The 22,807-nt window shown below is 45.1% G+C and overlaps 3 protein-coding genes across 5 annotated transcripts in view; all 3 read left to right on the top strand.

Moving 5' to 3' along the window:
• Window positions 1-38: 38 nt before the first annotated feature.
• LOC136440090 (polycystin family receptor for egg jelly-like) lies at window positions 39-1,191 on the top strand. Its single transcript, XM_066435880.1, has 2 exons — window positions 39-562; window positions 949-1,191. The coding sequence occupies exons 1-2, from the start codon at window positions 47-49 to the stop codon at window positions 1,096-1,098; spliced, it is 666 nt and encodes a 221-aa protein (XP_066291977.1). The 5' UTR covers window positions 39-46; the 3' UTR covers window positions 1,099-1,191.
• Window positions 1,192-1,236: 45 nt separating this feature from the next.
• LOC136440089 (polycystin-2-like protein 2) lies at window positions 1,237-7,964 on the top strand. Its single transcript, XM_066435879.1, has 7 exons — window positions 1,237-1,642; window positions 1,908-2,082; window positions 2,436-3,113; window positions 3,287-3,539; window positions 3,707-3,984; window positions 4,389-4,485; window positions 4,693-7,964. The coding sequence occupies exons 1-7, from the start codon at window positions 1,388-1,390 to the stop codon at window positions 5,750-5,752; spliced, it is 2,796 nt and encodes a 931-aa protein (XP_066291976.1). The 5' UTR covers window positions 1,237-1,387; the 3' UTR covers window positions 5,753-7,964.
• Window positions 7,965-10,691: 2,727 nt separating this feature from the next.
• Window positions 10,692-22,807, top strand: part of LOC136440481 (otoancorin-like) — a 31,366-nt gene continuing 19,250 nt past the window's right edge. For all 3 annotated transcript variants that reach the window (XM_066436529.1, XM_066436530.1, XM_066436528.1), the window contains exons 1-11: window positions 10,692-10,847; window positions 15,288-15,419; window positions 15,625-15,661; window positions 16,261-16,381; window positions 17,217-17,372; window positions 17,834-18,054; window positions 18,582-18,765; window positions 19,777-19,931; window positions 20,379-20,541; window positions 21,802-21,981; window positions 22,390-22,455. In XM_066436529.1, coding sequence (XP_066292626.1) covers window positions 10,700-10,847; window positions 15,288-15,419; window positions 15,625-15,661; window positions 16,261-16,381; window positions 17,217-17,372; window positions 17,834-18,054; window positions 18,582-18,765; window positions 19,777-19,931; window positions 20,379-20,541; window positions 21,802-21,981; window positions 22,390-22,455 — 1,563 coding nt within the window. In that variant the 5' untranslated portion in view covers window positions 10,692-10,699. The remainder of the gene's footprint in view (window positions 10,848-15,287; window positions 15,420-15,624; window positions 15,662-16,260; window positions 16,382-17,216; window positions 17,373-17,833; window positions 18,055-18,581; window positions 18,766-19,776; window positions 19,932-20,378; window positions 20,542-21,801; window positions 21,982-22,389; window positions 22,456-22,807) is intronic.

The following is a 22,807-nucleotide window of genomic DNA, read 5'->3' as shown; positions in this document are numbered from 1 at the left end:
TACGTTGATCTCATTCTTTATCATTAAGACAACTTGTTTTGATGAAATGTCTCCATTTGTTTCCTTTACAGATAGCGCATTCACCCGCAGCGAGAGGCTCGGCTGCTGCCTGAGTCTCCTCCTCATGTCCATGGTGTCCAGCGCCATGTGGCTGAGGGAAGAAATAGAAACTCAGGTTGTGCAGGCCATCAGCCTGGGGTCGTTCTCCTTCACCCTGAATGGAGTCTACACGGGGGTCATGACTAGCATTACCTGCCTTCCCGTCATCATGGCCATCGTCCTGCTGTTCCAGTACAGCCGACCCAGCAACAAGGGCGACCGGAGGGTCCGAGATGTGGAGACGGGCGGCCCAGCTGAGGCACCCGCCCAGCAAGAACCAGCCAAGCGCCTGCCGCACTGGTGCAAGTACGTGGCCTGGGTGCTGGTGGTGCTGTCTGCTGTGGGGTCAGCTGTCTTCACCGTGCTGTACAGTCTGGACTGGGGCAAGGGCAAGTCGGAGAGGTGGCTGTCTGTGTACTTCATAACCTTTCTTGTGGACATGTTCCTCATGCAACCAGCAAAGGTAAGGACATCTCTGTTGAATTGCCTAGGTATAGTATATTATTGTAACGTAATATCATTACATGTTTGTTGCAGTTGCCTTCTGTTATGTTATATAAAACACCTTGAAGTGCCACCTGTAATTACCATCCAAGCACTGTTATGTTTAATACCTAATTTCCTCATAACATGCTGTATACAAGCCAGATCATTAGAATGGTATCGCCATCTTCAGTTACTGTTCTTCCTTCGGTGATCATATAGAATAGACACTTGTTACCATTGTTACCCTCTCTACTGTTTGTACCCTTGCAATTAGCCTACGGGCATGAATTTTCAAATAAAAGTTATAATGATATATAAACAATGTCTTCAGAAATCCTAACAAGCATTGCTTTTATCTTTCAGATATTGCTTCTCACAATCTTGACTACATCCATCCGCAAGACGCAAGCCGTCAAGAAGATTTTTGAAGAGAAGCGGGGCCCCGTTTCCATTGATGCCAGCACTAGTGCAGTATCTTCACAAAAGAAGACAGGCTTCAACTGCAAGTTTTAGCACATGTGTTTGTAGAAAACAGCATTATATATGTTTACCATGAAGATGTAAACTATACACAATCATATGTGACTACTGTGATGATTATTTGAGAACTGTCTGTAAGATGGTAAAAGAAAGCCATTTTTGTGCAGTGTGAGTGTGCTCCCTGAGCCGGACGGGTTCGAGACCCTGTTTTGTGAATTGATCTGACATTTCGTCTTCCCTCAGTTTGTTCATCCTGGTGGTGGGTTTTCCACTTTTCTAACAAATACAGAGCGTATATGTGACTCTATTGATATTTTTTGATATGCTTACTACAGCCGATGCATTTCGCATGAGGAGGAAGATGGAACGACTTTCGATGACATCCCTTGCCAACATCAAACAAGCGAGAATGAGGCAGCGCAGGGACAGGAGAGTTGTGAACACCTTTTGGGACATCATGTGGTTCTGCTGTTGCCTCCTGCTTGTCATCGGCATCTCCAACGAGCACCACAACACCACAGAGGGTTTCTATCAGACACAGAGCATGACCAACACCTTTGTGCAGTCTATGGACGGGGTAAGTCCAATATGCTAAATTCTTGCATTGGTAGCTCTCTTTATTCTTTCTTAATTAGGTACAGTTCCTGATCACTAAGCCATTGCATTGGTGAGACAAAGCTTTTGAGCCAGCGAAAGGGCCTTTTTATTGACAATATTAGAAGCTTCTCAGATAGTGATTACAACATAAATTCAGTGCGCACAATTTGAATTTATAATGACAAATCTACGAGAATTATTATGATTTCTTAGTATAGCTATATCACAATGCTATTTCTCCACAGGTAAATGATCCTCTAACCTTGTGGTCCTGGCTGTACGAGACTGCTCTTGGGAACTTCTACCCGGAGACTTCCTACAAAGGCGACAAGCCCCTCTGGCAGGACAAGAGCTTCACGGCTGACATGCAGTCGGTCCTGGTCTACCCACCTAGCCTGATCCAAGGTCGAGTTCAGACCGGTAGGAAGAACTACTTTCATGGAACACTTGCTTTTAGCTTACATGACATGCTACAAATGTGATTAATGCCACATGCAACATTACCATAACAGCGGAAACATTATGAAAAGCGACTTTCAAGACTTCAAAGGATCGTTATCTTAACATTCTAGGAATAATCTATCTTGCTTTGGGCTTACATGACATGCTACAAAATCTGATTTCACATGCAGTATTACCATTCAAAGGATCATAATCTTATAATTCACTCCCTTTAAAGACACCCAACGTTACCTAAAAAGTGAAGGGAATACCAAAATAGCAAAATGTAAACTGTGACTGACTTTTCATGTTTCCTTCTCCTGTCATCCTAGGGCTGTGCACGGTGCCTGTGACAATGCAGCACTCATTTGATGAATGTTCATCAGCGTATGATGAGCACACCAAGGAGACTGGGGCGTTTGAAAAGGGATGGAAAAGGGTCAGGAATACATCAGCGATGGAATCAGAAGCCCCTGGATGGATCCACCTCCCCAGCGCCTACCCCAGTCTCCCCATCTACGGTGTGACCACGCAGTACTGGGGAGACGGCTTCGGTCTGCACCTGGGAAAATCATCAGACGAGATGCGCAGCATCCTAGCAGAGCTGAAGGCCCACCGTTGGATCGACAAGCGCACGAAGGTCATCTTCTTGGAAGCCGTGCTCTACAACGGAAACCTGGATCTGTTCACATCGGTGACGATGATGTTCGAATTCTCCGAGACGGCCGGAGTTTTCTCCCGTCATCACGTGCACACCTTCCGACTTCATCAACGGCCAGGGACGATCGGGTACATCTACGTCCTGCTGGAAATCGTTTACGTCATCATTCTCCTCTACACACTGTGGAAAGAGAGAAAAACTGCATGTGCAGCCGGCTTGGCCTACCTGATGGAGCCATGGAATATTGTCGAAATCTTCAACTTCATCTTGGCATTCACCATCATTGTCTTGTACGGCTTTAAGAGAATGTACAGCTCCAAGGCTCTGATGGCGGTTAAGAAAGGGAAAGGTGTGTAACACATTTATACAAAAACGCTGCATTGATTACAAAAAAAATTGTATTTAATATGCTCAATGTTTGAGAACACGCAAAATTGTCACACTGACTGTATTACAAGGTAGTTGTTTAACGCTTTGACTGTACTTTAATGTTTGATTATATCCATTACACTTCTTTTAAAGATCAAGTCCACCATTTCCGATCTGCTGTGAACATCAGCTTGGTGTATGGCTGGTTTCTGGCCTTCCTGACGTTTCTCAACATGATGAAGCTCCTCCGGCTGTTGAGGTTCAACCCATTCCTCTCCAAGCTGATGTCCGTGTTCCGAGGGATGGCGGGGGAGTTCTGTTCCTTCATCCTCCACTTCTTCTTGTGGCTCTCAGCTTTTGGCGTCTACGCTTATCTCATGTTCGGCCTTACTGTGACAGAGTACAGGTGAGGAAACATTTTATTTCTGTCATATATTAGTCTTTTGGGTGTAAAAAAATTCAATTTGATGATTTTTCTTTTTTTACAAAAGTGCTTCACTTGTGGCCAGCTTGAAAGTAAAGCAGGTTACGTCACCTTTATAATCATATGATAATTTTGTTGTTGTTTTTCAGCACCATCAGCAAGTCCTACTCCACACTGTTCCAGATGTCTCTTGGACATTTTTACTATTATCAGCTCAAGGAGGCTGCTCCTATTCTTGGCCCTATCTACTTCTTCGCTTTCATTTCCTTAATCTTCCTCGTGCTGATGAACATCGCCATGGCGATCATCAACAGGGCCCTCCCGGATGTGCGGAACCACGTCATGCCTGAAGAGGACTGGTACTTCGTCCAGGGGTTGTGGGAACGCTTCACAGCCTTCTTTGGCCTCTGGAAAGTACCAGCCACAGGTAGCGTAGTCTTGTTTCACAGATAGACAGTACCCAACGAACAAAGTCTGTCTTCTTTTGGGTCTTGATTCTGTTGCGAAGTGGCTACTGACATACGTACTTGATCACTGCATCATTACTATTGTAAGCTCTTTCTATGTGGCAATGCATGTTATATTACAAGGTATGAGTTTGTGACTCGAACCCAGGATCTTTGCTCCATCACTGAGCTATAATGCAAGTATGACAGCAGTAAGGTCCAAAGTTAATTCCTGTCTCGTTCAATCACCCTCTCTAAGTCCCTTTGTTTCCTCTGCCCCTTTCCAACTTTGCTTTTTACATCATTGTTGCTATTAAATGATTTGTTTATTCTGTGTGCAAATAAACAATAAACAAAACCTACTAAATCATGTACTTGGTCACAGATGAACACTCCATGGACTCTCTTCATGACAGACTGACCGAGTTGGAGATTGAAGTGCAGAAACTGTGGCTGAAGAGACTGTTGCTCTTTAACCTCAAGTAAGTACAACATCTTACAAGAAATACTGCTTGAGCCTGATGCCCTTGAAGGTGCATGAAATGATCTTCCTCCTACTGAATACTTTACGGTTACTGTAATTGTAATTAGAAAGAATAGACTGAAAAGTTGAAAGTGATAATTGTTGAAAACAAACAACATATAGGCATGAGAGGTTCCAAAGAACTCCAACATTTCTCTCCTCACAGGATGAAGGACACGGACCTCCCCGCAGAGCCTGAGTTTGTCCCGACTGTCAAAGATATTCCCGATGCTGCAGCAGTGGAACATCATGAACGCGCTGCCTCCCCGAACAACTGCACAGACAACGGCAGTCAAGCGATCGGCTCCGAGAACAAGGCTCCTGAGGTGGTGGCATCCAGGTCCCCGCCAAAAGTGGAGGGCACCCAAGAAAACCATCAAACCAACCAAGTCGTAAAAATAAAGTCCATTATTTTCAAGTTGGAAAATAGTGACAAGAAGTCAACAGAGAGAGTACGTTTCGCTCTGAATGTTCTTGTTCGTCACACTGAGGAGCGTAAGGTGGAGTGGCCAAGTGTCAAGATGAGCGCTCGTAACAAGGTGGCTCTGACATACCTCCAGATGCTGACAGACGACCACATCCAGGCTGCCCAGATGCTGCTCCGCCGCCAGTACCCGGCACTCCAAGGGCTGGAGGGGCCTGCAGTTGGTCTCTGTGACGACGGGTTTGTGAAGATGACAGGAAAGGGGCTACAAATCCACCACAACAATCATCAGCACTGGGTTCTGTCGTCTTACACAGACGGAAAGGTGTGCCTGTATGACAGCCTCAGTGTCCCCATGACCCCATCTCTGCAGATCCAGCTTTACCAGTCCTACGCCGCGTTTGTTGACCAAACAAGGAACACCCTGACCGTCTTCTTACCGGACGTACAGCATCAGAAGAACGTCTTGGATTGTGGGCTGTTCGCCATCGCCTGGGCAGTGGACATCGCAGAGGGGCATGACGTGAGCAGGGTTGTGTATGACAACAGGAAGATGAGGAGCCATTTGAAGACGTGCTTCAAACAAGGGAACCTCACACCGTTTCCACGCCTGACTGGCTTCAGAAAGAAGGAAGGTCGAACCAAGGTACAGCGCATCACACTGGTCTGCCACTGCGAGCAGGGGGAGCGTCTGGGAAGGATGCAGAGGTGCGAGGCATGCGGGAGGATCTTTCACGTCAGCTGCCTGCCAGTCAGCCCTCCCCGTGATGGCACATGGGTATGTGGAGACTGCGCTGTGTAAAAAACTGCAGCATAAAAAAGGACTGTACTGATGAAAATCAAGCAAAACTGAACATGTTCTCCTGATCGAAGTAAAGAAACAAAATCACTCTAGGATGGAAAAGCTGGCTGGTCACAGAGTCATGACAAAGTGTTAGACTGATTGCAACACCATTACTGTTCAATTTTTTGTGTGTGTATTCATTTAATATTTTTTGATATAAGGGATTTAGTCTAGGATCTATAGGAATTGTGTCCACTTGTGTCTGTCCTCAGTTCATGAAAGTTTGAAAAGACTTTGTTAAGTACATTTGCCTTGTTTAGACTTTACAGATACTTAATGAATGGTTTTATCATCATGTTAAATAATGTTACAATGTTATGAATTGTATGTAATGTCTTTGATTTGAAATAGTAAGAACTTGAGGACTTGTTTTGTTGTATTTTTGGCTGCCGACAAAAAGGCAGTTTTGCTTATCAAAGAAACTATCACTATATCAGTAAATATCAAGTTGAACGAAGATGTTACTTGTGTCATAAGATTTTGGCCATGAAGAAAAACTACTGATTGTAAATATTGCGTGTGCTTAATCAGAATTGCCTGAAAGCTTGATAGGAAGAGAAAATCAGCATTTGTAACATCATGTGATAACAGGCCAAAAATTGTTCAAAACACCAGAAGAAAAAAAGTTTCCATTTAGAGTCTCATATCGATTCAGTTTACACTTTAAAACGGCCCGCTCAGAAGAAAAAGAGAGCCAGTTGCATTGTTCACAGGATTAGTAACAAAAATATCAAAAGTAGGAAATATTTTGGGGAAAAAGTTCCTCTGGACTGCCTAGAATGGCAGTTTTGGCTGTTCTGTTTGTGCTTTTAAAACAAATGAAACTTAATAACAATGAATTATATATAATCTAAGGACACTACATAAAGCCCTTGACATGTCACTTGTGTCACCAAGATTTTTGTCAGGTAAAAAAACTACTGCTTGAAAATATTGCATGTGCTTGATTAAATTGCATGGAATCTTGTAGAGTAGAAGCATTAAAAAATCAGCAAGAAAGTACAAAATTTGTAACATTACGCCACACTTATTCAATTGGTTGGTTGTCGGAATTGCCCCCATCTATTTTTCCTAATTTGAAAAGAAAACTTCACCACACCTCCCACCCAGCAAATCTTACTCACTACATCACTATAAAGCTATTCATCAATTTTCAAGGCCCTTTACCATGTAGGAAGATTTATCATTGCAGTAAAAATTTTCAACAAAAAGGTGATCTACTGTACAATGATAGTAGTACTATGATGAGTGGTTGTCTGCCATAGAATGTTTTTTTAAGCAGAAAAGTTAACTAGCCGTATTATGTTAACGCCTATCCTCAATCCAGCCTTTTTGCAAAAATGTTTTTTCGCATTATCTGTCGTCCATATTTTTTCTGAAAAAATCCGAGGACCAACAAATTAGAATGGTGCAGCCTTATCTGATAACAGACCAAAAATTGTTATAAGACCCAGGGACAAGTCTCATATCAATTCAGGTCACATTTCAAGATGGTCTGCTCAGAAGAAAAAAGTTGCATTTATTTCCAGGGTTAGTAAGGCCATGTTGATTTGATTATATGGATGACATCCCTGTTCGCATCAATTTTCGTCCGTTTCCAAAAAAAAAAGAAGGAAAAAGTTTTGGACCATACGGTAAGTTGTACAAAGCTGTTGCAAAATGAGAGATATATGCCGTAAATTGCAACAACAAAAATTGTTTCGGAGAATGGATACTAATATCGTTGAATGCCAAGGTTAATTCAAAAGTCAAAGAAGATATGAAAGAACAAAAATTAAGAATGTATCATTTGGTATACCACACTTTGTATGTTTACTCATTTGTTCAACCTTCCTGACCACGTAGATTTCATAATGAACTAAGGCAAGGTTTTTTTGCCAAACCTTTTTTTATTCGCACACTCGCATCAGCTTTGGGGTTCCCAGTTGATGTCATCCATATAATTGGCAAATCAACATGGCCTAACATGTCTACAAACATGTCTAAATTTTTGACAAATGTTGTCACATTACACAAAATTCACAGTCAAGAAAACATTTTGGCCAAATGAGAAAAAGATTTTTCTAGAAACTAAAAGACTACTTCAAAATGACTATGATATACAGCAAAATTGTTAAGCGAAATATTTGTCCGACATTTTGATCTGAATAAAGGTTGATTGATTTGCTGATTCGAATGTGTCTTTCTTGTATGTAAGCGAGCATATAAAACACTCATCACTTTTCACTCACTCTCCCCATGTAGAAAATAGCCTCTTCCAAATCAACCCTTTACAAAAATGGGCAATGGACTATTCCAGAATCACCAAATTTCCAAAAAGAATAATCCTAAATTGCGCTCTTAAATAAATATTCCTATGCAAAGTCGAGTCTTCCGCATCTCTCCTGCAAAAGTTCCCCTTTACTAAATTTCAGATCATTTAGCTGTCATAGAATGGCACTGAAACCCTAAATATACAGGGGGTGAGAAACGCTGTGACTTATGGACATGGAAATAGCGCCCCCTTACTCCCTGCGAAATTACTGCAAGATGAGGACTCGGACTAAATGCAGTAACGCAGCAGTTCAAGTCATTGCCTTGATCACAGCACTGCCACAAGCCTACCGCACCATACAAGTGACTCTCCACCAAAAACACCATCACATTTTTAGAGCATGTTTCACCAACATCTTTTATTCACAAAACGACATAGAAACAAATTCATTCACCGAGTTTATAGTCCATCCATGGGTTCAATATTGCTCAATGTAAACATACATTCATTGCTTGAATCTGGTTGATATAACCAGAACTACTGCTATAATCCACATATACAACTTTGTTACCAGAGGCAGGGACTAGGAAAATTGAGTGAGAAAAGATATCTCAAAAGAATGCAGAAGAATTGCCACAGAAAGTAGAAAAACTTGACTTTGCCCACAATGCAAAAGTTACTCATTAAGACAAGCAACTGAGTAAGTTGTGACAGTCTAACACAGAGATTCCTGTCTGTCAACTTCAGCAGCCTGCATTTCGCGTGTGTCCGTATTTGTACCTTTAATAGTCTGCGAGTCTGCTTGTGTCCTTGAGTCTGATTGGTTAGAGTGGCTCAAGTCAAAGCGACCGGTTATAGATTGACTGATGACGTAATGCCGAAACGCCGACTTATTCAGCATGGTGACTGTAGCGTACATAATACTATAGTATGGGGGCTACCGTACACAATACTACATCATGGTGATTGTAGCGCACATAATGGTACACACTGAGACACAGCGGCCCTGTGAACATGTACTAGTAGTCATGGTCCGCGGACACTGTTACGGCCCGGCGCTAGGGGGCATTGTTGTCCAGTGACCAGTGACAAAGGCTGCGCCCTTTACCTTTGGCACAGTGGTAACCTGATACCGCATCCACTTGCACAGAGCGTATCTCCAAGCAGATGTGCTGCATGTCTATTTGCGGTGTTCTTTAAATCGCTCTAGTTGCGGCCGTATTTCTCTGTTTACCCTCTAGATGTATAAAAAGTTAAAATCCTCCCACACCATAAGGTGTATAGGGCGGTGCCCATCTCCGTTTCATAGCCCTGGGCCACACTGTGGTGCAATCACTGCAGCAGGGGGCTAGTCCACTGGCAGTGGAGTGTGTTTAACTTCCATACTGTTTCAGAAGTATGTACTATCTAAATAAAGTCTTTGGTATGACTCAATGCGCCTCTTGTCCAGAGGTGTCCTACCCGGGGCTTGAACCCGGGCCTTCTGGTCCAAGTAATTTGAACCAGATGTGGCTAGTAACAGAAGTGCAGACCACTACACCACATGGACACCCCTAGATGTATACGAAGCAACGCGTTAAGATTTGGCGAAACAGACTAGAGCTAGTCCCCCGGATGTGATCCCATGTTTGAGAGAGTCACACTTCGAGCACGCAAAAGAACCCATGGCCACCACACACTTATCGAAAAGAGTAGCGGTCCTTCCCGGTGTGAGTGGACCAAATGAATCTGTCCGGATATGCAGCTTGTACTTCTCAGTCCAAGCCTGACGTGTTACTCCATGACTTACTCCATAAGGCAGTGTGTATGCAATTCAAACACTGATAAGTATCTAATGACAGCTCAGAAGAAGAGTAGAAATAGTCATGCTTAAGTACCAGGGTTATCAGCCAAGGATTGATGTGTTCAAAAATTCGTATTTTCCGAGAACTATAGTAGAATGAAACTCGTTGTCATCAAGTACTGTGGGAGCATCTTCATTAAATAGCTTTAAAGAACGGTTTCAGTCAGATATGCAGACTAGGTGTAACAGACCGTTCGGTGTAATATAACCAGCTGCTGCCGCGCCGCGTGCCTGCGAAGCTGGTGTGTTACGCCTAATGGCGGTTGTACCGGCTATATAGATACAGATACAGAAACAAAAATACAAACAAAGCTTTATAAGTTTTCAGGTCCTTGTAAAGCACAGGGTCGTACAGTACCCTCCATCTGCTTGGAGATCTGCCCGTGCGCGTAGTGACCTTGCCAGTAGTCCCTCCCTTTGTACCCGGGGCGCGGCTGTAACCCGATAGGCCCACACGGGCGGTGTTTGGCTGCTTGTGTTGGCAACAGGCACGGGTGATAGGTGACCCCAGGTGAACTTAACCTCGGTCCGGTTACGTCAGGAACAATAGGTACCTGGCGAACCTATCCCCCTGGCTGGCGGAGCCATCTTGTCTAGGTAGACGGGGAGACAATGACCTTGAACGTAACGAATAAAACTACCTGCTGTACATTAAAGGCTTTGAGCTGTGACTGTTACAAGGTGGCTACCAGTGCCATAATATCGACCCAAGCTTCTTGTGAATAAAGTTGAAGGATGATAATTTAAGAAAATCATTCTTTCTTTAAACACCCCCTGGGAGTGTTGCGGTGGACCGTGCCATGATGCCATGAATGAGGTAGAATCTGTCCGGTCTGCACTGACAGTTCTGAAGACCGTCAGACGGACGCCGATTTTCCCTCCCTTCCCGAACCGCTCAGAACCCGAGGCTGATCTGAGGATGAGGTCCGCTGTGCTGTTTGTGCTGCTCGCTGCAGGTAAGAGTTTGTATTACATACCCGGTAATGCTAGGGTCACATTTTCAACCTGGGGCCCGGACGGACAGTCTTTCGGAACGTAAAGTATGATATAAAACTAATAAAAGACAACAAAAACACGAAACTTACCCAAAATTTTCTAAGAGCATAGCTAGTGAAAATTTATTGATGTACATTTTGATTTTCCTTTTCCGCAAACAGCCCGGCCGGGCCCCGGTTAGGAAATGTGACCCTAGCATAAACCGGCTTTGGGCGTAACACACCAGTTTTGTACAGTAAGTACAAGCTCCGTAAAGACCAGACTGTAAGGTTTGATCCACTCACACTGAGATGGGAACCTACTCTGTTTGATAAGTGTGGTGGCTGGGTTCTTTGACGTGCTCGGGATGTGGCTCTAGATCTAAAAAAAAACGGGACCTCCATGATCCAGCTTTACGCCCTAACTGAGAGGACTTCCCTAAACTTTGGCGACCTCGCTGCGACCTACATTGGATATGCGTTACCCTTGAGTTTATGATGAGAATATCATGCGAAATGTACTAACGAGACAACATAACACACAAAGCGCAAAAAGTTTATTTTTCGACGAAATTCGTTGAAAGCTGTGACAGTCCCTTCGCCCGGTCACAGCGTGCCGCGGGTTCAGTAAGTGTAAGCTGCGTAAAACCGTCTTGATCCACGCACACCGGGATGGGCCCATACCCTTTTCTATAAGTGTGTTAGGTTATTTAACGTGCTCGAAAGTGTGGCTCCCCTCAAACACGGGGCCTCCAGCTTTACGCTTGTATCTCTCTGGACTATGGCACTTTGCGAGCTCGCTGCAGCTTATCTAGATTTGTGTTTAAAGCCTTTATAATGGGAATATCATGCAAAATGTACAAGTAAGACTAGCAAGACAACATAACACACAAATAGTGAAAAGATTCGTTTTTCATCGATGAAATTCGTTGAGAGCTCTGTCGCAGCGAGGTCGCCATCGTGCCTCGGGTCTAGTGAGGTCTGGCTGAGACCCTTTCCTGTAGCATAAGCCCAGCAGTAGTAGTAGTACTGTGCTAGTAAGACCCTTGCTGTCACAAATGCCACACGACAAGCCGACGACATTCGACACATCAGTAAGACAGTCATTATAACCAAACATCGGAAGTGGAAGATTGATCCACAGAGGGATCACAATATTGAAGGCACACCGACTATGCTTCTCGAACTTACATAGAAATACATTTAGACATAAAATTTGCAAAAAAAGGAAAACACCGTCGCAAAAGTTAAATGTTCCACAGTTTGCTGATATCAATGTTCATACTCCTCCAGGTTTCATGCATTCTTTAACTGTGTAGAGAATTTTCCTCAGGAGTATTTTGGGATTTAGTTACCGGAAAGGGCTCGGCTGAATCAGGAAAGAGCCTCAGAGAAATGACAATGCAAGGACACCTGCGCGCATCCCTCTCGTGAGAAGCTTCAAGTCGCGATCTTCCATTCTCCCAAGTGGGGAGGTTTTGTAAATAGGCATGGAAGCGTGCAGGGCCTGATTACAAGATTCCCAAGACTTGCGCAACTCGTTTTGGGCAATGTTTTCTGACTGGAAGGTCCAGCGTCTGAAGAATGAAAGTTTATTGCAAATTCCTGCCCGTAGGCTAATTGCAAGTACATGTATATGTAACATGGGGAGGACGGACAGACAATGATGAACAATATAACATATGACTACTCTAGTCTTAACTACTGACACTATGCTCTAGCTTATTGGGTTCGGCTTCTTTTTGAAGTCGAATGATCCCACTTTTTCTGTGATGTGTGGGTTTTGTGATGTTAAGAGGAGAGTTAGTAGTTTTCTTTTTGTCTGAAAACGTGGAAAAATTAGGATGGAAAATGGTGGCCTCTAAAAATAGATGCCGCGCACCCAGACTTTAATGGGTAGTTCAGCCACAATACCTCTGTCACACATCAGAAAAAAGAAACACTCGCCCGCTAAGTCTGCGAGGTCTATGTGACAGTTTTTGCTGTAGAAAGTTTTTTTTTAATCCCACGCTATTGGGGATCGGCCGGTGTCGGCTTGCCTGAATACCATCCTCCGTAGTGACCGCTGGCTCCAAAAAAAAAACGTGGTTAGCAAGCAATTTTTGGAGCCGGCGGTCACTACGAAGGATGATACTCAGACTACATGTTGGCAGGGTAGTATGATTTTCAGACGAAACGTTCGCTCGAGTTTCTGTCAATTTTAAAATCCATACTGTCAAATACCTTCGCCCGATTTTTTTCAGAAGATGGCCAAATTTCGACATCACCAGAAAGCTTCTCTATTGACGTCATAAGCGTTGCCATGGCGAGAGGTGTGGCATTGTGTGGCATCAATGCGGTTGTGCCATGCTCCGGTGCTAATGAGTCCTATATAGATTACTGCATGCTGCCAACCTTAACGACCTTGAATATCCTTGATTGTCAATCATTCTAAAACATTTAAGCCAGAACCCTGTTGCATCTTAGCCCTACCAATCAGCACCTCGTTCCAGAAGGAACTGAATCTAACCAGACTTATGCTTCTGGGTTTCTGTTTAAAGAAGTAATGGGAAAGAATGAAACCTAACGAAGACTCTGCTTCTGGACAACTGTTTAAAATCGAGTCATTGAAAGTCATTGTTCCTCTGAGAATCTCACATACAACAGGGTTTCTATTTGCCTTTGTCGCCTGCATGCCTCATTAACCGAGAAGCTGCTCACATTTCCCCAGCTGACGGGGAGCTGGTACCGACGGTACCTATTCACCACGCCAGGTTCGGTTACCTGGAGTCTAACACAAACGCCTCGTGACATGAATACCGCCGTGAGGACAAAGCCTTGAAATAACAACTCAACTGACACCTTTTTGTTTCAACCAACCGTTGGTGGGTCAATTGCATGTAATGGGAGGATTAGTGGGTGGCAACGTGTCGCAAGGTCAAATCCCGAAATAGCCTACCATGTAACGTTATAACATAAGACGAAGAGTCTTATGTTACCGCCTGTCTTTGTTGTAACCACGCGTGCGTGGGTCAAGGTAATGAGCCTGTAGAACACAGGTTTAGTGAATTTGAGGTTCCCAGTGTGTCAGAAGGTTGCGGGTTCGATTCCTATACATGTAGCTAAGATAGCACCATTTAACTAACTACATTTATCTACTCTGAACCAAATTTAAAGATCCTAAGTTTGAATCCCCAGTAAGCCCATGGGCATCAGTGACAAAGAGTGAAACCATCAATCAAAGCTTTTTTCATCAGTCCCGTTTTTGGTTACCTTTAATCTTGAACAAAGGACCTCTAAACGAGGACAGCGATTCATGACGTACCGGAGTAAGTCGGGCACCCTTACGACAAGGTTGAAGGTGCTTTTTAGGCTTAAATTACCTCTAACTCGATCCACCGCGGTTCCCCAGACACCTCTGTGCAGCGAAGTCTTCCCAAATCCCGTCTCTCTTCGTAGAACCTAAATTAGAGGCTGCCCGTCAACTTTCCTTCTGCCACGTGTAGATCATGTCAAATGTGGCCTCTAACTGTGCGGTCCCACTCGGTGTAGGCCGTCGCACGATTTCGATGTCTATTCTACAGCGGTGAAACCAACCGTCCAACTACTAACTTTGATCTTACTGTTTTATCGTACTTGAATTTAATCACGATGTCAAGGCGCTGAACGTGTGAACGCCATAATTGTTGGGTTACTTATAGGTTCAACTCCTGGCATAGAGACGTTTGTTGTGATGAGCCTGAAGTTTGTTGGGTATAAAACTGTGCATGCATGTCTGCAGTCAGGCCTGGTGAAAGTCAAGTTTTTATTAGACACTAAAAAGCCTGTGAACATTACTCACACATGCATCTATGTGCAGCGCCCCTGGCGATATTCTAACGTATGTGCAGTTGTGTTTTCCGTGTCCTGAGGCCTCCGTTTTTCGGGTAGATAAACAGATCGGGACGGACAGCAGCGCCGCCCGGCGAGATGTTAACGTCTGTGCATGTTTTTTTTTTTCAGGTCTGGTGGCTGTCGTGGCTCGCGTGAAGAGAAAGCGCCGCCTGGCGACATGTTAACGTCTGTGCATGTGTTTTTTTTTTAAGGTCTGGTGGCTGCCGTGTGAAGTGATAGCGCCGCCTGGTGACATGTTAACGTCTTTGCATGTGTTTTTCAGGCCTGGTGGCTGCCGTGTGAAGTGATAGCGCCGCCTGGCGACATGTTAACGTCTGTGCATGTTTTTTTTTAAAGGTCTGGTGGCTGCCGTGTGAAGTGATAGCGCCGCCTGGCGACATGTTAACGTATGTGTATGTGTTTTACAGGCCTGGTGGCTGCCGTGTGAAGTGATAGCGCCGCCTGGCGACATGTTAACGTATGTGTATGTGTTTTACAGGCCTTGTGGCTGCCGTGTGAAGTGATAATGCCGCCTGGCGACATGTTAACGTCTGTGCATGTGTTTTTCAGGCCTGGTGGCTGCTGTGCCTCGCGAGAAGAGACAGGCGCAGCCTCAGCGACCAACCCCGCAAATTCCCGCTAGGCCCACAGCGCCCTCTATCGACCCTGATGTGACGAGTGGCATTACAGCCGCATTTGGAGGTAAAGAAAAATCCGGTTTGGTTTCAATCTGGTTCAGTTTGACTTCAGTGTTAGAAGAAGTACGAGGATTTATGCGATACTAGAAGCTACATTTCGAAGTAGCTGAAAGGAAATGGTTTGAAAACAGATTCTACTCTTATTATGGTTTTTGTTAAAGCTTGATGAAAAAGGTCAATTGTCTGACACTTTCCTATTTTCCCGACAGATACATCTGCTTTGACGCAGTCCTCAGTCGCTAAATTGTGAGTAAATGCACTGTTTGTTCCATTATGTACCAATGTTATATGAAATTAGATCTTTAAGCACACATTGAAGTATCCGTAAATATACTGTTTCATTACTCGAGAGTTACCTTTACGCCCATTTTAGTCAGCTTAAAGATAGGATTTTGTGCACTGCTGGCTCATTTATAATAAGTTTATTGCAAATTCCTGCCCGAGGGCTAATTGCACACAACATACATAAAATACATGTAACAGGGTGAAACATATTCATATAAACATATTCATATAAACATATTCATATAAACATATTCATATAAACATATTCGCTGTATGTACCTGAGTACAGTCGGTGTTGGGCATACCTTCTGTGTTAAGATAATATTGAAGAAATGTGTAGGACATCGAAGAAGTGAGGTCATATTTAAAAGAACCTGCAATAAGAATCATTCAGATATTAAGGCTGTTTTAGTGTTTAAAAAATGTCCCAACACATCATTCAGTCATCGAAAGAAATACCAAACACCTGGAGAAATTTCGAGCTGTATTCGGTCTTTTGTTGAGCTTGAAATGGAATCCTCACAGCTGGAATCAAAGTTTGGTTTTGCCGTTCCTTGCAGCATCAACAACCAGCCGGCCAACTCTTCCATCATCCAAGCCTTGAAAGGAGAGGCCGACATTACCGACATTACTGACGACGAGTTCAAGATGATACCAGGCAACCTGCTGACGAAACTCAATGTAAACACCATAACGTTATCATTTTGTAAAAAAAGCATCTGTAGAATTAGGCAGCTACATACTTTGGCACACTCTCTGGCAACAGACGGAATATAATGCTGTTTTTGGTTCTTTGGTCATGAATTTTTCTCGCCATAAAACCACCGAGCTGTTTTCCTGTGACACTGGAAGGTTCAGTGAAACAATCCATAGAATTAGGCAACTACGTACTTTGGCCCACTCCCTGACAACGACGGGACTATAATGTTGTTTTTGCCTGTCACGGTCTCTATATTTGTGTGTCTCTCTGTCTTCTTTTTGTACCTTCCTCCCACTCTCATTGCCTCATTTGTTTACTGGTGTTTATTTGCCATAAATCCATAACACTGCTATATTCGTCTGTGTAATTGGAAGAAGAGTTAGGGTAATGGAGTGAAGTCTGCCATCTCTGATTGCCTTGTCTGTCGAAGAGCAGGGTGATTATTATCTCCATGAAAAATGGAGATATTGTTTTGGGTGTGTCTGTCTGTGTGTGTGTGTGTATGTGTGTATGTTTGTGTTTCCGCACCACCCCAGTCAGCATAACTCAAAAGCCTCTTGATGGATTACAATGTTATTTAGTATGTGGGCGGGTGTTGTGAATCCGAAGCTCAAGGTCGATTTTGGGCCCCCTGGTATGTGACCTTGGTACTGCAGCAGAACTTCAATTTTTGTATATTTTGACCTGGACGTGCTGTCTTAATTTTTGGGTGGCAGATAGCTTATGATGTAATAAAGAAGTGGTGTAGGTTTGGGCCCCCTAGTTGTTGTGGAGTCTGCCATCTCTGATTGTTCATTTTGCTGATTTTGTTCTCAGGACGATGAGTTTGCGAAGATCACGTCGGACCAGATCGTCGCCTGGCTGCTGCGCAAGAACAACCAGTTCGACCTCGAGCAGCTGGACGTGCTGTCCGTCCGGGTCGAACAAACGAAGTTCGTGGAGGTGCTGACGAAGATGAAGGACGCGGCTGAGGTAAACAGGCAATCGATCAATCAATCAACCAATCAATCAATCAAACAATCAATGCATTAATCAATCAATAAATAAATAAATCGATCCATTAACCAAAAAAACAATTCTTTCAACTAATATCCAGAAGCTGACAAGTAGAGCTTAATGATGCTTGGATTCCGATACGACAAAGAAACAATAAAACTCCAACTTCCTAACATCCATGGTGACTCGGACGTTACTTGGCTTTTAAGAAGATTTATCTGACTTATAATTATATCTGTTTAGTCATATTGCACGATTGATTAATCTTTGAGAACACCAACTGCCACGCTCTCTAGGTCTGGCCCAACTCCACCCTCACCTATAGCATACAGGTCATCCTTAGGGCTTCTATTGTACGTCTGATAGGGCCACGAATCAGTACAGGTAAGGGGGGGGGGGGAATCTGCCGTCTCTGATGGACTTGTTACTCTCTCTAGCCCGCTGGGGACCCGGACGCCCGGCCCACCATCGGGCTGAGCGCGGACGTGCAGGCCTTCCTGGTGCGGAAGTGGGTGGAGGCGAACGTGAACGTCACCTGCGACGAGATGCCTGCTAGTCTGGAGAAAGTCTCCTTCATGCCACGGGGCTTGACTCCCGGCAACCTGAAAAAGCTCCGAGAGAACAGCGACCAAAACTGCGAACCGGTGGCCAACAAAGTGTGAGTATCTCGGAATCTTGACTTATATATGGCCTCCGTCGGTCAGTATTGACCATGGTAAAATCCTAATTCACAGCAGCCCTACAGCATTGACTATGGCTAAACAGCCCTATACGAGAATGGCAGTCTCTGCCACAAAAATCACATCTGTAAGCTGACTGAGTTCTGTTGCAAAGCTCTTCTTCAAAAATCTTGACTGCCTATCTGATATCCTACCCTCGTCTTCTGTAAAAGAGGTAACCTCAGTAACGTAACCCTCGATATTCAACCAGGTAACTTTTTAAAAATGCTGAAAATAATGATGCAGTAAACAAGCAAGTAACCCTATACCTATACCAATAAGGATGTGAAGGGATCCACATACTCTAACAGAACTGACGCCAACACTCGGTATTCTGGCGGGTAACTTTAAAACATTGCTTCAAACAATTGTTAACTATTGCCGCAGCTAACAAACGGTCAAACATATGACTTATAGTTATACGTGTACCTGTAACAATATAAATCTGACCATGTTCTAATCTCAGGCTTGAGATGGGCGGGGGGCGTAAACGGTACTGTATGATGTCTGCCGAGGCGCGGAAGGAGGCGTGTGAGTTCGCACGGGAGGCTGCCGGCAACCAGAAGGACACCAAGGACAACCTGCTGAAGCTGCCGCCGTTCACCGACTGTCTTACGGCCCAGGACCTGGAGGGGGCATCCGCCGACTTGGTACGAGCTTTCAACACTAATCTTAGTAGCCGTGGCGACTACAGAAGGGCGGTTTTGCTTGTTATTACATAAACAAGCCATTCGTAGTCGTGGGGCAGTGCATACAAAATATCCAGATGGTGTCCGTCCTGCCGTTTTCCTTTCATGGCGGGCCCCGATGCTTGGTCCCTGAACTCCCGACGCACTTACCTGCGATGGCGGGCCATTTAGCAAACCCAAAAACCCCAAGTTAATCCACAACCAGGCTTGATACGACGCAAGTCAATTGAAAACCATCGGGACCGCCATTTTGAAGGACGAAAGTTTACTCACGTGACTGGGCCTGACCAATCAGCCTGCACCTAGCTGCACCTCCTCCTCCTTCAAATGGCGGTCCCGATGGTGTTCTCAATTGACTTGTGCCGTATCAAGGCTGGTTGTGGATTAACTTGGGGTTTCTGGGGTTGCTAAATGGATATTTTGTATGCACTGCCCCACGACTACGAAGGACTAGTATATGTAATAACAAGCGAAACCACCCTTCTGTAGTCGTCACAGCTATAATCTTAGATGACACAGTCGTCAAACTTGTCAGTCATGCAGTAAAACCTCAGGCAGGTCAGCTGCTGTTGTTCTGTTTTGTGTGAAGTAGAAGTACAGAAGACCTGGAGCAGGCCGACACTGACTTAGTACGAGCTTTAAACACTTGTTATTCTTTTATACAAAGAAACATCAAATAATGCAAAGAAATGGACGAGGACCAAGTGACGGTTGTACACAACTTATATTCTCTCCACCACTTGTACATTGTAGAAAATAGAATATTTGACAAGACACTAAAAACTTGTGAATTGTAAATTAACAAATACCTACTAGTAGTTGAAACGAAAGTCCGAACGCTCATTTTAGATGACACAGTCGTCAAACTTGTCAGCCATGCAGACCAAACTTCATGCAGGCAATTCGTTGTTGCTCTATATTGTGTATAAAAAAAAAGAGAAGTAAAACCTGACCGAAAACTTTGTTTTCCAGATTATTGACCTGTACGACAACGACTTCTTCAAGGACATTGATGAGATGCCCGCGGGCGGAAACGCCATCATCAGGACGAAACTCGAGGGGTCCGACCGGATGCCGCAAGGAGCAGATCTCATCACCTTCTTCAACAACGTCACCCGTGTGGAGAAGTAGGTGGTCTCAGCTTCTTGTGTCAGATTCATTCTGTTTCTCCTGTAGCCAACATTGTTTGGCAGGCTGGGTCCTGTATATATGTAGCTTAGACCAATCGGCTACGTGATCAGCATTGATTGACAGGCTGCGTCCTGTAGCTTAGACCAATCAGCTACCTGGTCAGCATTGATTGACAGGCTCGGGCCTGTAGCTTAGACCAATCAGCTACGTGGTCAGCATTGATTGACAGGCTCGGGTCTGTAGCTTAGACCAATCAGCTACGTGATCAGCATTGATTGGCAGGCTGTGTCCTGTAGCTTAGACCAATCAGCTACGTGATCAGCATTGATTGGCAGGCTGTGTCCTGTAGCTTAGACCAATCAGCTACGTGATCAGCATTGATTGGCAGGCTGTGTCCTGTAGCTTAGACCAACCAACCAACATTGATTTATATTGATTGACAGACTGGGTCCCGCAGCTGTGATCATCGGAGACATGATCGGCGACCTGAGCCAGCTGGAAGTGCGCGCGATGAAGAAGATGAAGCAGACGATCTCCGGGAGCCGCGTGTGCAACCAGGGGGAGACCGAGGCGAGCCAGCAGGGGCCTTCTAAGGAGGAGAAAGAGGTAAGAGCTACCGTCTTAGAACGGTTAATGGTCTCAAGAGTTAAATCCAGAGGTCATAGGTTCAAACCCTCATCTTGCACGCTACTGGAGGGACACGGGGGTACGGATCTAGCCTCCACCAGGCCTTCCTACGGGGGTACAGATCTAGCCTCCACCAGGCCTTCCTACGGGGGTACAGATCTAGCCTCCACCAGGCCTTCCTACGGGGGTACAGATCTAGCCTCCACCAGGCCTTCCTACGGGGGTACGGATCTAGCCTCCACCAGGCCTTCCTACGGGGGTACAGATCTAGCCTCCACCAGGCCTTCCTACGGGGGTACGGATCTAGCCTCCACCAGGCCTTCCTACGGGGGTACAGATCTAGCCTCCACCAGGCCTTCCTACGGGGGTACGGATCTAGCCTCCACCAGGCCTTCCTGCGGGGTACGGATCTAGCCTCCACCAGGCCTTCCTACGGGGGTACGGATCTAGCCTCCACCAGGCCTTCCTACGGGGGTACAGATCTAGCCTCCACCAGGCCTTCCTACGGGGGTACGGATCTAGCCTCCACCAGGCCTTCCTACGGGGGTACAGATCTAGCTTCCACCAGGCCTTCCTAGGGGGGTACGGATCTAGCCTCCACCAGGCCTTCCTACGGGGGTACAGATCTAGCCTCCACCAGGCCTTCCTACGGGGGTACAGATCTAGCCTCCACCAGGCCTTCCTACGGGGGTACAGATAGCGGAATTCTGCAAACATTTGGTGCATGATTGGCCTGTCCACGGGAAGTCACATTCCCCCCAATGAAACCCTTCGGTGACCATTGCAAGTCTCCTAGCAAAATCATTTATTCTGCCTACAGTCAGGGCAGTTAGTTTGGTAGTGACTCGGAGCTTCAGTCCTTAAGTCCCTTTTTTGGACTTATTATTCAGTCCAAGGCATTGCAAGCCTTGTCATAGGTCATCCCTGTCACTTGATGACCTATGAACAATCTGTGTTAGTAGTGAACATTTCTCAAAGTTCTGGAGGTTTTGATCCACATTGTTTTTAACGAACTCGCACTGTGCAATGCCGTAGGAGGCTACTCATCTAAGCACTGAACTAAGTGTTACTGTAGCAGCATCTCTTCACCCTAGCTCAGAAACATCAATGCCCGAGACAAGCATGACTTCACTGACTCATGCATTAGGAGACGCAGGGGTGACGAAGGCTGCTCCGGAAATTCCCTACGCCATTCTGGGCGCCATTTTTGAGGTTCACTCCCGGTATTTCTGTTTTCAGCTGGACCGAAAGCTGCTTGCGGCCGAGATGTCGGACCCGGCCTCCGTCAGCGCCGCGACGCTCCAGAGTCTGGCCGGGTCCCTGTCGGAGCTGCAGCCCGATGAGATAGAGAACCTTAGCGAGGAAGCTGTGGTGGGCGCCATCTCCGAGCTGGCCGGAGAGGGCTTCACCGGAGCGGATGTAGGGCTATTGCTACATTTTTTTTTTACTTTGTAGTCTGCAACAAATAATCCGTTGTACATGTCACCATTGTGGATGATCTGAACAATCTGGTTCCTCAATTTTGGTCGTAAAATATCTATTTTTCTAGAATGGCCTAAATTCATCCATTTGAATGCTGCACAGGACCGGTTATATTTGACCAAACTTAGATTTACTTTAAAGCATGTGACGGTTTGACTTGAGTCTGCCCGATACTGGTGACCCGATGTTGAACAAACGATAGAAAGTTACCGGCTGACACTGCGATAGGTCCTCGACAACAAGTCAGCTACCTTCCTAACTTCGAATTCTTCACCTAACTTCCGAGTGGGCCCGAGTGAGCTTTACTACTATCAACCTGATTTCTTTTGTTTGTTCTTGCATCAGGCGAGGGCTCTGATCGACAAGTACAAGTCCGGAGCTGCCGTCTCCGGGGCCCTGTCTGCAGCCCAGGTAAGTTTCTGTTGTAGTCCAGTTAAATAATTTCTCTCACATATCTAACATTCAGGTATATTGAAAATGTACCGTCAAGGCGCGTCATACTGGTAGGTAGTACTTACGCCTAGCTATTACTGCCGGGGGTTCCAATGAGAACTTGGGACCTACATGTCTAGATAGGCAAGACGCGATGTAAGACTAGGCAGGTCCGGTAAGACGGGATGTAAAACTGACTAGGCAGGTCCGGTAAGACGTGATGTAAGACTGACTAGGTAGGTCCGGTAAGTCGGAATGTAAAACTGACTAGGCAGGTCCGGTAAGACGTGATGTAAGACTGACTAGGTAGGTCCGGTAAGACGGGATGTAA

The sequence above is a fragment of the Branchiostoma lanceolatum genome, chromosome 8 (genome assembly GCF_035083965.1).
Source record: "Branchiostoma lanceolatum isolate klBraLanc5 chromosome 8, klBraLanc5.hap2, whole genome shotgun sequence".
NCBI lineage: Eukaryota > Metazoa > Chordata > Leptocardii > Amphioxiformes > Branchiostomatidae > Branchiostoma > Branchiostoma lanceolatum.
Note: the sequence above shows the minus strand (reverse complement) of the source record. Positions and strands in the feature narration are given on the sequence as shown.

Bases quoted from the DNA above. Each gene is read 5' to 3' on its own strand.
- LOC136440090 (XM_066435880.1), top strand. From the start codon at position 47: ATGTCTCCATTTGTTTCCTTTACAGATAGCGCATTCACCCGCAGCGAG. The intron at 563-948 runs GTAAGGACATCT...TTTATCTTTCAG, and splicing joins TCCTCATGCAACCAGCAAAG to ATATTGCTTCTCACAATCTT.
- LOC136440089 (XM_066435879.1), top strand. From the start codon at position 1,388: ATGCTTACTACAGCCGATGCATTTCGCATGAGGAGGAAGATGGAACGA. The intron at 3,114-3,286 runs GTGTGTAACACA...CTTCTTTTAAAG, and splicing joins GGCGGTTAAGAAAGGGAAAG to ATCAAGTCCACCATTTCCGA. The intron at 4,486-4,692 runs GTAAGTACAACA...CTCTCCTCACAG, and splicing joins CTGTTGCTCTTTAACCTCAA to GATGAAGGACACGGACCTCC.